This window comes from Anser anser, assembly GCF_964211835.1.
Source record: "Anser anser genome assembly, chromosome: 3".
Lineage (NCBI taxonomy): Eukaryota > Metazoa > Chordata > Aves > Anseriformes > Anatidae > Anser > Anser anser.
In genome coordinates, this window is record NC_139722.1 from 28,533,459 (window position 1) to 28,546,122 (window position 12,664).

General features: G+C 37.5%; 1 protein-coding gene across 1 annotated transcript in view; it reads right to left on the bottom strand.

Annotated features, from left to right (window-relative positions):
* Window positions 1-12,664, bottom strand: part of EYS (eyes shut homolog) — an 855,622-nt gene that overhangs the window by 226,308 nt on the left and 616,650 nt on the right. Inside the window, exon 35 of the mRNA XM_083831800.1 lies at window positions 11,292-11,404. Within this exon, the coding sequence (XP_083687926.1) occupies window positions 11,292-11,404 (113 nt within the window). The remainder of the gene's footprint in view (window positions 1-11,291; window positions 11,405-12,664) is intronic.

Genomic DNA, 12,664 nt, shown 5'->3' on the forward strand with positions numbered 1-12,664 from the left:
GTAAACTATTAAATGGAAAAAAATTACATGCATATTACGATTTGTTTATGCTTCTAGTTTCTGCTTTTTATATACTAGTTCCTCAAAAAAAAAAAAAAGGAAAGATATTTTTATTTCTAATGAACATGCCTATAAAAATCTGTCTATATTTTAAGGTTAAATTTCTAAAACATTCTCTCCCTACCCAAGAGCTGTGATTTCACTTTTAAAGAAAGAAGGAGAAAAGGAAAGGATACCACAGGATTTAAAGCTGTCGAGCTATTTTTCTGAACAGTTACTTGAACAAAGATCAAAATTTTACATTATAGTAATATTTCAAGGCTGCAGGGGGCACTGATGCACTGTATATCCACAGCACTGCAAAGCAAGAGTCAGACAGGATATGATTAAATGGTCCTGCAGGTTACAGATACAGAAAATAAAAACATAAACTATTTATAATCAATTTAGTTTTTTTCAAAATTAGGTAATTATAAAATATTTATATGAATTTTGGAGGGGAATTAATGTTTCTTTTACTGGTAAATATATTTGTTTTTCTGCTTCAATCAAGTAGTTATAGGGATAAGACTGTTTTGTTAACTTTAGGACCAAGGTCCCTTGAAGGATGATGTATCTTTCTAGTATTGCATTACTTAATATTACAGCTTTACACAATCCCCATTCCCTCTAGAAAGAGAAAATAGAATTTGCTTAGCAGCTCCCCAGAGAAGCCCATTTATTAGCTGTTGATAATAACTTGTTTATATCTTAATCAGCCAATACAGATATTTTCTGATTCACAGACTCATTTAAAAAAGAATGCATTACAGTAAGCAATAATTATATATTTCAAGAAATAATTAAGTATTTTATCAGGTTATTTGATATTTTTGATTTGAGGACCTAGGAATGATGGCCCCCACTACGGTTACAGCTATTTGTTTTATTATCCATTCAGAGGGTTTGGTTACAGCTTTCAGCCATTGGTTCTACCAGGCTGGGCTCTGCTGACCTAAAGAAACCTCTGCGTCCAGTGTTTCTCCTCATGAAACACGTGTTATCTCTCATGTACACTATAATGAACGTAGTCATCTTTTAGAATAAAAACAGCCTGAATTCCTAAAGTAATTTTCTGCGTATCTTTTTTTTTTATTTAAATCACTGATTTCTTTGAGAATTTTTGAAATATATTTTTTATCCTTTTTAGTTCTTATGTACTTCTCTGGTGGGCACCAGTACATAATGAAATAGAATCCAACCAATATCACAGTCAATGGTGTATGCAGAAATGAAATTGTCCACCTATTTTCTCATTCACACACATAGCAATCACATTTACCATTTTGCTCCAGAAGTTTACATCATTGTTGCTTGTCTACATTAACCAAAAAGAACTCTACAGGACATTGTCCTTCCTTTGGGGGTTTGGCCTGTTTAAACAAGAACTCAAAATATGAAGTTGCGTAAAAAAGTGATTTCCTAAAATTTACTATGTATTTCCTTATAATTAAACCTGCAATGTCTGAGCAATTTTAGAGGAGTTTTATTTTATTCCAAACACCTTTGAAAAAGTAAAGTCCATATATATATACATATAAACCATTGATTTAGATGGTCACAATTCCTATCACTACAACGGATATCTTTTGGATATCAGTGATATAAAGGACTTTAAAAAATCTGGTTTTAAAATTTGTATTGTTTAATCATTTTTAGATCTGAACTGAACAATTGTTATTAAAAATGTTCTGCCAAGGAGGAGCTGAAATCATATAAACTGTAAAAAGATGTTCAAAATCTCTTTTAAAACAGTGAAATATTATTTGTAATCAACTTTATTTCCTATGAAAACACAGAAGGTTTTGTACTGTTGATTGTTTCACTTTTAGCTTTCTTAAATGAGATTTTTACAAACCCACAAATACTTTATCAGTCATGAAGTCCTGTAGTCTATTCACTGACACAATGAAGCACACACAATAGATTCCAGCAGATAGCTGCTAGCCGGAATAAAACTGAACTACTAAACTTTTGAGAATCTGGCGTTTATCAGTTGAAGGCAACTCATGATTTCTTATTACTTCTGTATCATTTTCAAAAGTGAATCTCAAAGATGACAAAAAGGCAAAGAGAAAGTCTTACACTGATTCAAGCTTCCAGTAGGCAAATTCTTCCATTCAGTATGGCCTTATCCCTACTTATTCTCTCTAATATGCCCCTCTTTTCACAGTACAGTCTGGTACAATAGTAAGAGCAACTACAACTCCATTACGAGGCACTCTCTGCAAATAACTTGCAAATCATGGAAACTTGCTGTGAAGTGTAATTATTTGTGAGTACATAAAACATTTTTTTCTCTATTTCTAGATTTCTGTAATTGGAATGGCATTAAATGCTAGCACTAAAACTCAGTACGACTGCAGTCCATTAAGGAAGACATGCAAGGTAATTTCTTTTATTACACAATTGTTTTTAGACAATACCTCCTGTTATATACTTGGCTTTTCAGAGATACTGCTCATAGTAAATTTAAGGCTATATATACAGGGAAATCTCTTTAAAGCACAGTTCTGCCAAACCAATCGAGCACCCATCTGCAAGTTTTAGCAAGCAGCAAAAAATCAAGATTACTTTTTCTACTCCAACAGAGTAGAAGAAGGTTTTGCTGTTCATATACCTGTCTGGCCAGAAGACCAAGTGATTATTTCAGGAAACTACCGAACCATTCCACTTCATGTCTCATGTCACTAAAATAATTTTCCTTAAGCATTAGCATAAAGTTCCCAACAAGTATTGCAATGGCTATCCCAAATCACATTACTCATGCTGTGAAAAACACATGTGGTGAAGTCTTAAAATCTTTGAAAAATGCCTTTAAATTTAGGTTTTATTTTGTGAAGCTGCCTCACTTTTGTTAGAAGGCTGTGATGTTCTCATCCCAATCCTTTTGTTTGTTTTAGCCTAAACCTTGCATTTTCATGTTTACAACATTATTTTGCCTTTATGGGGAAGCCATGTTGAAATATGACTGCAAAAATTTATATTCATTTATCAGAAAATAAGTCTTATAAATCTTAAAAATTGATTTTGTTGATATAATTTTTGTCATGGTTTTGCATTTCAAAAGCTAAGTATGTTCAAGTACATTCCTGCTGGGATGACAGATTTTTCTAGGAAAGTAAAAATATTCAGATCACTTTGGTAGAAGTTAATCAACACTGCCATTAATCTAGAGCAACCCAAAATGTTGCAGCTATCTGTAGGGTTCCTGAAACTATAATCTTTGATGTAAAGTGAAAAAGGGGTCCTCCTCATTTGCTGCAGCTAAAAATACACAGCTCAAATCCTACACCTTTCCAGCTGTCAAATTACCATAGAATCCACAGCTAAGGGAGTCTGGAAGACTGCAAAAATACTTTTAAGCTATCTTTGCAGTCTTCTAATTCTGATCACTTTTGACATTGTGAAGAAGCTGCAATTACAGAAAGTTCACTGTGTGGTCCTTTACACTGTAATGCCTCCCGGAATTTCTTAGTCACTCCAGGCTGGCCCATGGACCTCTGTCATATCCTTAAGTCTCTCATCTCCCATGTAAGAACATGTGATGACCTACTGAAGAGGCATCTGATAGGAAATCTCTCTCATTTCCACATTTTAAGAATGGGCTGTGGATGGCTACAGTGGCCTTATACCACAGTTATTTGTGTTGCTTTGAACCTACCACTCGACGTAAAGAAGTCAGGGCTGACAGATTTTTTTGGTGTGACAGAAGTCTTTAACACAAGTTTCTCCTTCCTAAACTATTTCTGTAACAAATTGGATAAGATACTGTCTTCAGTTCTATAGTATGAGTGTTCTGATTAAAGCTTAGCACTTTATTTTACTGATGTACAAAAGGATAAATTTATATGCAGTGTTTAAATATTTGGGATGAAAGAAGCTCTACAAATAGCATTAATAAATTCAGTAATCATGCAGAGTAAAATTCACCAGTAACCGGAGATATTCAATATTATGTAACTGCACTAAAATAGATGCAAAGATGTGACATGAAGCAAAACAGTATTTCTCCAGCACTGAAATCTTTCTTTTGGCACACAAAACAAATGCAATAAAATAATGAAGTGCACATGAACATCAGCAGAAAGTCAGTTTCTTTACAAAAAAATAAAAAAATAAAAAAATCCATTAATCTTATTCATTACAAATTTTCCTTTCTGTACAACTGTATCAGACTGCTTTCCAAAATATTTAATTGAGATATCATTTATTTGCAGTAACACAAGGGCTCAGACATATTTTGGCATGTACACGTTGACATATATACTCGTAAATGACTTCCTGATAAAAATGGGACAGAAAAAATGCATGCTATCATTTAAGTCTTATTAGTTGTCATGCAGGTACCTGGCAATTCCAACAGAAATCAAGATCTCATTACACTTGGTCATTACAAGCACACGAACAGACGGTGACTGTCACAGAATTCTGTAACAGTCCTCTGTTGGTATAACACGCGTGCCTGAAGTGGCAGAAAGGTAGGAAAAGTAAACATAAACATTTCCAAAAATCATTATTAATCTTTCAAGATAGAGAGTTGCCCTAAAAAAACTGGTGTTAGTTCTGTGTTATGCTGGTGAGAGGATGCCTTTTCCAGAAATAAGGAGAGAAATGTAATCTTTATAAAGACACATTATCTCACCTGCATATATTTAGCACATGGATTTGTCTAGCACAAACAGTTTCCAGAGAATTCTTCAAAAGACTGAGCTAAAGGCTTATACAACAATTTATAGTGATATTGAGGTTTATAGCAATAGGTAGATTAGCTCTGTCACTTCTCTCGCTCTCTCTCTTCCCGCTTTTTTCCCCCCAACATTGACTTCTGAATCAGTGAAAAGTCATCATCTGAACAAGAATGCCAAAGGAGGAAAAAAGGTAAAACAGAAAAATACCCAGAAATCACTCACAGATCCATGTAGGAAAGAAATTGGACAGCAAGACTCACAAAGGAAAAGGAAACATTGAAAACAAATGTAATGAAAAATGAGGGTAATCAGAAAGGACAAATCAAGCAAAGAGGATGAAAGTATATAAAAGCAAATCAGGCACTGGAAAAGGAGTAAGGGACAATCAGTAGCACACAAAAACAGTTATCAGCCATCAAAAGCAACAACTAAGAGAGAAAAAAGTAACAAAAATGCATAAAGAAGAACAAACACTTGTTATCACTCTCTCTGTTAAAATTGCACAGAATTGCTATTAACATAATATCAAGAATCATATATGTGGTGAATACAAATGAATATTTCTGAAGCTTTATCTTCAATTCTGTATTTCATATACATTTTAGTCCAATCTGTGCTAACCACAAAAAATATAGAAAACCTGTTAAATAAATCTCAGTATCGGTACTATTCATTTCATCATTTTCTTCCACAGTGTTGTAGAGCATTATATATATTTTGCTGTTTCAGAGTTAAGCACATAGCTCCAAACTGTTAATGAAAATACAAGCTGAAAATACAAGCTACCCATGCTGAGAAAGAATATAACTTAAAGTCTGAATAATCCGTTTTTCACATATAACAGAAGCTCAATGCTTCTCATAGTATCTTGCACTTATTCATAAACTAAGATGTAGGTAGACAAAAGAGCTTAGTGCCACCAGCTTGTACATTTGCTTGAATTTAATTTCTTCAGCTTAGGTGGATTCATATGAAGAAAACCTTTAACCTTACTTAAGTCTTGTATGGGTTCTTACTATGGACTTTATGCAGTAGGTACCAACACAGCGCTTTTCTGTTTTGAGGTGTGGAATGGTAACTTTTTGACTTTCACACCCAACTGAAAAATAATTTTCAGCAGTCCCAGCTTTCCCCTTTCCTAGGTACATCGTTCATTCTGAAGACAGAAAGCAACCCCCTCAGAAAGCTGGTGTTAGATGCTCTGGGTTGTGAAAGTTCTGTAATATTCTTAAAAAGCAGGGAGTTCCACAGAGGAAGAGACACGATGAGAAATCACACAGGAGAATGAATTTCACAGAGCTGTTAGAGGTCTGCTGGGATGTTTTTAAACATATTGCAGAGAACTAAAGAATAGAAAGGGGAGTGCTCACATAAGGATGGGGATTTAGAACTTGCTGGAAAGTGGATAACTAAGGATAAAGTGGAACTGAGGGCTTACTGAAAACATCTAGAGAACACCAAAATATATTGTGTAGCTCTCGAGAAAATTGCAATACATTAGGAAACCCATCAATCCTCTTGATGGAACGGAACTTGGGTAATGCACATGGAAGAGCCTCTTCCCTAAATGCATATAGCAATTGGAGTCCTTGCTGAAATGAAGCTCTGTTTTAGCCTGGAAAAAACATCTTAAGATAAATTAACAGCAAAATAAAATCTTAAAAAAAAATAAATCCAAAAATGCCTCCTATAGGCAGTGATGAACTCAACTTGTTAGCTCCTGTCTGCGAGGTCAAATCAGCCTTGTACATTTACATTCAACAGTAAGACTCCTCTTAGGAAAGCAGCAAATAGTATTGTTTCAAGTTAGGATTATTATTATTTTTAATATTAAGTGTCATTAAAAAGACTAATTGTCATATATATGTATATGTATGTATATATTTTATATATTGTGTGTTTGTTTGGAATCTTTGAATTTACTACATGCAGTAAACACAGGAATATAAAGTATTCCTAACTCTCATACACTAAACCAGAAGTGAGCTGCAGTAAACACCAGCATTTAATACCAGGAATCAAAGCTTCATTTATATCTGTCATCTGAACTCCACCTGAAAGTGGTAATCATTTTTCCAGCAAATCTATTCCAGCAACATTTTCTGAAACACTTACCGAACCGTTATAGTGCATTAACACATCCCACGTACCTCACTTGCTTCAGAAGAAGGAAAGAAAAAAAGATTTCGTTTCTTAACAGATCTCATCAGAGATCTGTTATTTCCAATTGCTGGGCATTACATAATCTCTTTCAAAATTGCCCATATATTCATAGCTCTGGGACAGGAATAGTTTAAACGTAATCTTAAAATAAACTTTGCTAAGATTTAGATAAGTACATAGTCTACTGTAATTCTGGAAAACCACCTATTGGAAGCTGACCTTTGCTAATTGATATGGTTCTATTATAACCCTTCCTGAAAGCAAAAGCACATAGCTCAGAGGACTTTTAGGGCTGCAAATGTTCTCTCAGGAGAGTCAAGCTTACGCTCATTCTCCTGCCCATGCCATTATTCTGCCATTTCCTAATTCACCTCGGTTACATCTTACGGCAGGAAGCTCTGATGAGCCCTCGGTGCAATCCATCCCTCCCAGCTGTTTGCTGCTCCCCACGGTACCATGTGCTGTGGCGAACTCCAGGCTGTAACAGGCTGTGTCGGCAGCAGGTTCCCATGTTTCCTTTCTCTGTTCTGTGCCATAGTGGGATGGAAGAGGAATCTGCACTACCGGAGACCAAGGAGCACGAGCAGTCTGCATGCTACTTGAGGAATTAAGAGCAGAACGACCACAGCACCCCCCCCTTACTGCTTCAGCTGAGAAACAGAGGGTATGCTTGTTCTGAAGGCCAGTCTCAGAATAACACATAAAGCTAGACCTGCCAACTGTCGCCACTAATGCTCCCTAACTTGACCTCTAGCAGCTATCCATCCCAGCCCAGAAACTTTGCTGAACACAAAGGATTTGAGACTGAACTGTGTCAAACTTGCTCATTTCCACAGCGCAGTGAAACCACCCCTTTCAGCAGAACAGGAGGTTCCCTAGACCTACTCCATAGCACCAGAGCTTCAAGTTCTTGTCCTTCTCTTAATCCACGGCCTTCTCTACTGAAAATTAACTCATCTCCAGAACTCCTTTAGAGGGCCAAGCCTTTTTTGATATTGTAATGAATTATGTCATTTGGGGAGCAGGAACCAGAACCCCAGTCTGCTTTCCCTTGAGAAGTGCAACCACCAGCTTTGGTTTCTCACACTAGCCCTGGGCACTGCTTCCCTTTCTAAATTGTGGGCTGCGATTCAAATATCCCCAGACTGAGGTGGAATCCACGTCTGAGAAGAAATCAAATATCCCCAGACTGAGAAGAAATCCTCACTCATCTATTACAGATCAAATTGGTCTGCACCATCTCCACCCTTTCACTGACACCCAGTTTGTGGAATGATAGCTCTTCTGGAGCTGTGTTGATACCTGTGCTGAGGAGAAGGATCTGGGCTGTGACCCTAAAGATTAACCGTGTCACAGCCTCACTCTTGAAACCTTGGTGCTTCTACACGTGCCCAGAAATGCTGCATCTTTCAGAATGATCAGGATTATTGCAAGTTTTAAGGTTTTCGATCATTTCCAATAGCCCAGTGCTGCCTTTACCAATCATCCTCTTGAATTTAAGCAGAATTTAGCACCTTCTGAAATTACATGAAAGGAAATTGTCATGTTGCCCCCATCTCCATTTAGTTCTACCAAGTTAAAATAATTCTCCCTCCTTTTCAGTATATGACATTTGCATTAAAAAAAAAAAAAAAAGCTGGAAGACCAAACAGCATTCTTGCCCTGTATATTTTGGGTACTTTAGAAAGCAGATAGTCGGATACATATGCCAGTGAAATTAAAGTTATGGCTTCACTTTTTACATTTCTTAATTCTTATTTCTTTTAAAGTAATGTAAATTGCATTAATCTCCTGAGATAAACAATAAAGTATATAATATCCTATGAAAAGCACCAACACTGCTGAAGTAGTGATGCCAATAGTTTTGAGAAGGTTAATGAACTGTATCTAAAAGTTGTTTTTGGAAGCTCTCAATATTCTGTGCACATATTAGCTCAACCTTTTGGTATTTTAAAATTCAAATAGATCTATTTAAAAAAATGGCAGAACATTTAAGTAAATTTCAAACCTATTAAAAATTCATAAGCTTAAAATTTACTCACAAGCCCATCCACTTTACGAAGTTTCTGCATGTCTCCCTCTGGCTGACCTTCTACACCACAGTAATGAAGCAGTCCATGCTGTGGGGGCACCAAGAAGTAAAAACTCCAGCAGGTTAAATGGATGAGAGTGTGGCTAAGTTTGCAAAAGCAGGGGCATTCAAAACAAGTAAAAATCGAAAAATGGGTGATGATAGATAGAAGATCAATGAAAGAAAAATGACTACAGCAAGAACAGAAACACTCAGTGCCACTGGAAGACAAATATGGGGATGTTATTACCCGAGGAAATTGGAGTGCTTTGTCTGTCATATTATAGAGTACTCTGTTACTGCCAGGCAGCTCCAAGTGTAGCAATATTGCATCAACAGAACCATATGAATTCTGCAAATCCTGTGTAACTACACCAGGATTTGTAGCATTCACCGGCTTCTCATATTTGCAACAAGTATTGCCCTATTTAAGTAACTTTCTTCAAGCACTTTCCCCTTCCTTCTTAAGAAAAACATCTCTTCCCAGGAGGCCCGTCTTGCAAAAAGAGAACGGTAGCAGGGCTTTCTGGACACCTTCTGGGAAGCAGAATTTATATGTTAAGGTTGGTGGCAGTCAGGATGCACGCTGCGTATACCTAAAGTGAAGAGCAAGGGACAATGCAAGCTGCCATGCGTGGGCAGATACGAAATCATTTGTCACAGGGCAGAGAATGAGACAGGAGAAAGCTTGCCAGGCTTCCCTGCAGTCCGCTCCTACGGGACAACCACGCCACGCAGGGAAATTCAGACTATGAATTCTGCTTCCCAGGTGTTCACAGACTAAAAGAGTTGCAATTCGGACCAGGACGGAACCAGCTCTGTGTGGGCTGCATGGGGCTGGACACTGTTAGGCTCATCTGCAGCATTCTGGAACAAGCAGGGAGGGAAAAGGAACACATTGTCCAGGATAGGTGACTCAGTAGGCCCAGCTTCCTTTCCAGAATCCTTTTATGCATAAGACCGTTTTCAAAGTTCATCTACAAACTATTACATCATTTTACTCATCTAATCAGTTACATATACACAGCAAATATTTGCAAGAAACAGGCTCTACACTACAATCAGAAGATCACAGAATGGTTGAGGTATGGAAGGGACCTCTGGAGATCATCTGGTCCAACCTCTCTGCTCAGGCACGGGCCTCTGGAGCACATTAACCAGCATTGTGCCCAGACAGTTTTTGAATACCTCCAAGGAGGAGACTCCACAATTTCTCTGGGCAACCTGTGCCAGTGCTCAGTCACCCACACGGCACAGAAGTGCTTCCTGATGTTCAGACGGCACCTCGTGTGTCCCAGTTTGTGCCTATTGCCTCTTGTCCTGGCACTGGGCACCACTGAACAGAGCCTGTCTCAGTCTTCTTTGCATCCTCCCTTCAGGTATTGACAGACATTGATAAGATCCCCTCTTAGCCTCCTCTTCTCCAGGCTGAACAGCCCCAGCTCGCTCAGCCTTTCCTCATAGGAGAGGCGCTCCAGTCCCTTCATCATCTTGGTGGTCCTACAGCGGACACTTCCCAGTATGTCCATGTCTCTCTTGCACTGCAAGGCTGCAAACTGGACACAGCACTACAGGTGCAGCCTCACCAATGCTGAGTAGAGGGGAAGGATCACCTTTCCTGGCCTGCTGGCAATACCTTGCCTAATGCAGCCAAGAATACCATTAACCTTCTTAGTGGCAAGGGCACACTGCTGACTCATGTTCAGCTTGGTGTCTGCCAGGACTCCTATGTCCTTTTCTGCAGAGCTGCTTTCCAGCTGGGTGACCCCCAGCAAGTTCTGGTTCTGGTCACTGAGTTCTGATTCAAATAAAGAAATCTTTTTTATTGATGCTATACAGCATCAGCCATATTCTACTCCAATTGACTAAACATGAAGTAAAGTATCAAAATCAATACAAACCGCAATAAATCTTGGCATATAATTCTATAGATTATAATATAACAGATAATATAGTATTCTAAATTACTCAAGTTTAAAAAGGAACTAAATTAAATTTGCTTAGAAACCTTCTCCTTCCTGTCCAGATCCCTATAGATGTTACAAAAACAGATTGGACAAAGCAGATCTCATTGGTCTTATGTTTCAGCAGCCAGCAGGTGAAAGCTCACTCTAAATAAGTTGTCAAGTTTAATTGAACTATTCTGAAAAAGCATCTTCCATAAAGAAAAGGGTGAAGAAGCAAGCAAGAAAGCACAATATCCATCTATATAATATTTTTTTCCTCTGATCATTGTAGAAATTATCTAGAATGGTCACACTACTTAAGGAAGAAAGCAAAATCAACACAGTTTCTTCTGACTTGAATAGACACAGAGAGTAGTTTACCTGCAACTGTCAATATTATTTCTTCGCACAGCATTAGAGATGTTGAAAGGTCCCACATTATTGATTTCTATGACTTGTATACAGCCAGTGAAATTGTAGACAGGTCCGGGTACCTACAAAGGAGAAAAATGCACACAGCTCTTATGCTTGTTGTCTTTGTAATCAGTTTTCAAAAGCATTACGTTGCTGTGAAAGATTTTTAATATACTTTAAGCCTACTGCTGAAGAACCCTCCTGGTCTCCTTTTATTTTTTTTTCCCATAATGAAATTCCATCAAATAACATTCAATGTGAAAAGAAGTGACAGCAAAATAAGCAGTAGTGACTTTTAGAAATAAACTCATAGAGTTTTGGACATACAGACAGCACCACAGGCACCGTGAGACCTCAGCAAAAAGTGGACTTGTCTAATTTTAATAAGGTGCTTATTTTTTATAGATGAACACAGGACATAGGGAATAGCAAACAAGGAAGCTTTGAAAAATCTACTTTTAACTTTACTACTTCCCTGCTCAAAAGATATCTAGTACCATTAATCATGATTCAAAGCTGCCTAAGGACCAAAGCTACCTAAGAATGGGAATCACACTAGGGGCACTGAAAATACCCCCCATGATAAATTGGTATGAATATCTAGCCACCTAAACAAGTAACACTGACACAACAATGTGCTGACAGGTGTTATAATGCTTAAACAAGCCATCCAAAATGTTGCAACTGAGACTTTATGGACTGGGCCACTGTACTGGGACTGTTTCCTAGTCATACCAGGTCAAGTTTAATTGCTTCTGCGACCATACAACAGGTAAGAGTCCATAGCCTTGTAATAAATTTCATGTCTGTGGATTTACATTTTATGCCGAAAGAGGAAAACAGTACTGCTAGGACTGTCCGTGATGATGAAAGACATTGCCACATTCTGACAGGGACCTGAGAGACTACTCAAGAAGAAAATACAGTAACAGTGGAAGAGGGCATGACCTGAGCCACCTAAATGGCAGATGGCCATGGACCACAGGGTAAGAAGCAAGTCTTGGCTTGTTCCTTAGCACTGCAGAGGACCCACTCCTAAAGTCAGGTTTAGTTACCTACAGATGTTAAAGAAGTCATTGAGGTAATAATAATACAAGTGCACTATATAGAAATAAAGGGATTTTCTTAAAGCATATTCAAATGAACATCCAAAAGGGTAAAGCCCATGCATATGAATACTTTACACAAGCTATCAGAGACTTAAACAAAAATGAAAGAAAAAAAAAAGAAGAAGAAGAAAAAAGACTCTGGAGCCCCACAAACATGAGGTGTTTAAATAGCAAGTTAAAAAAATATATTTATAATGGCTAAGAAGATATCCTTTATAAGCTGAAGTCCAA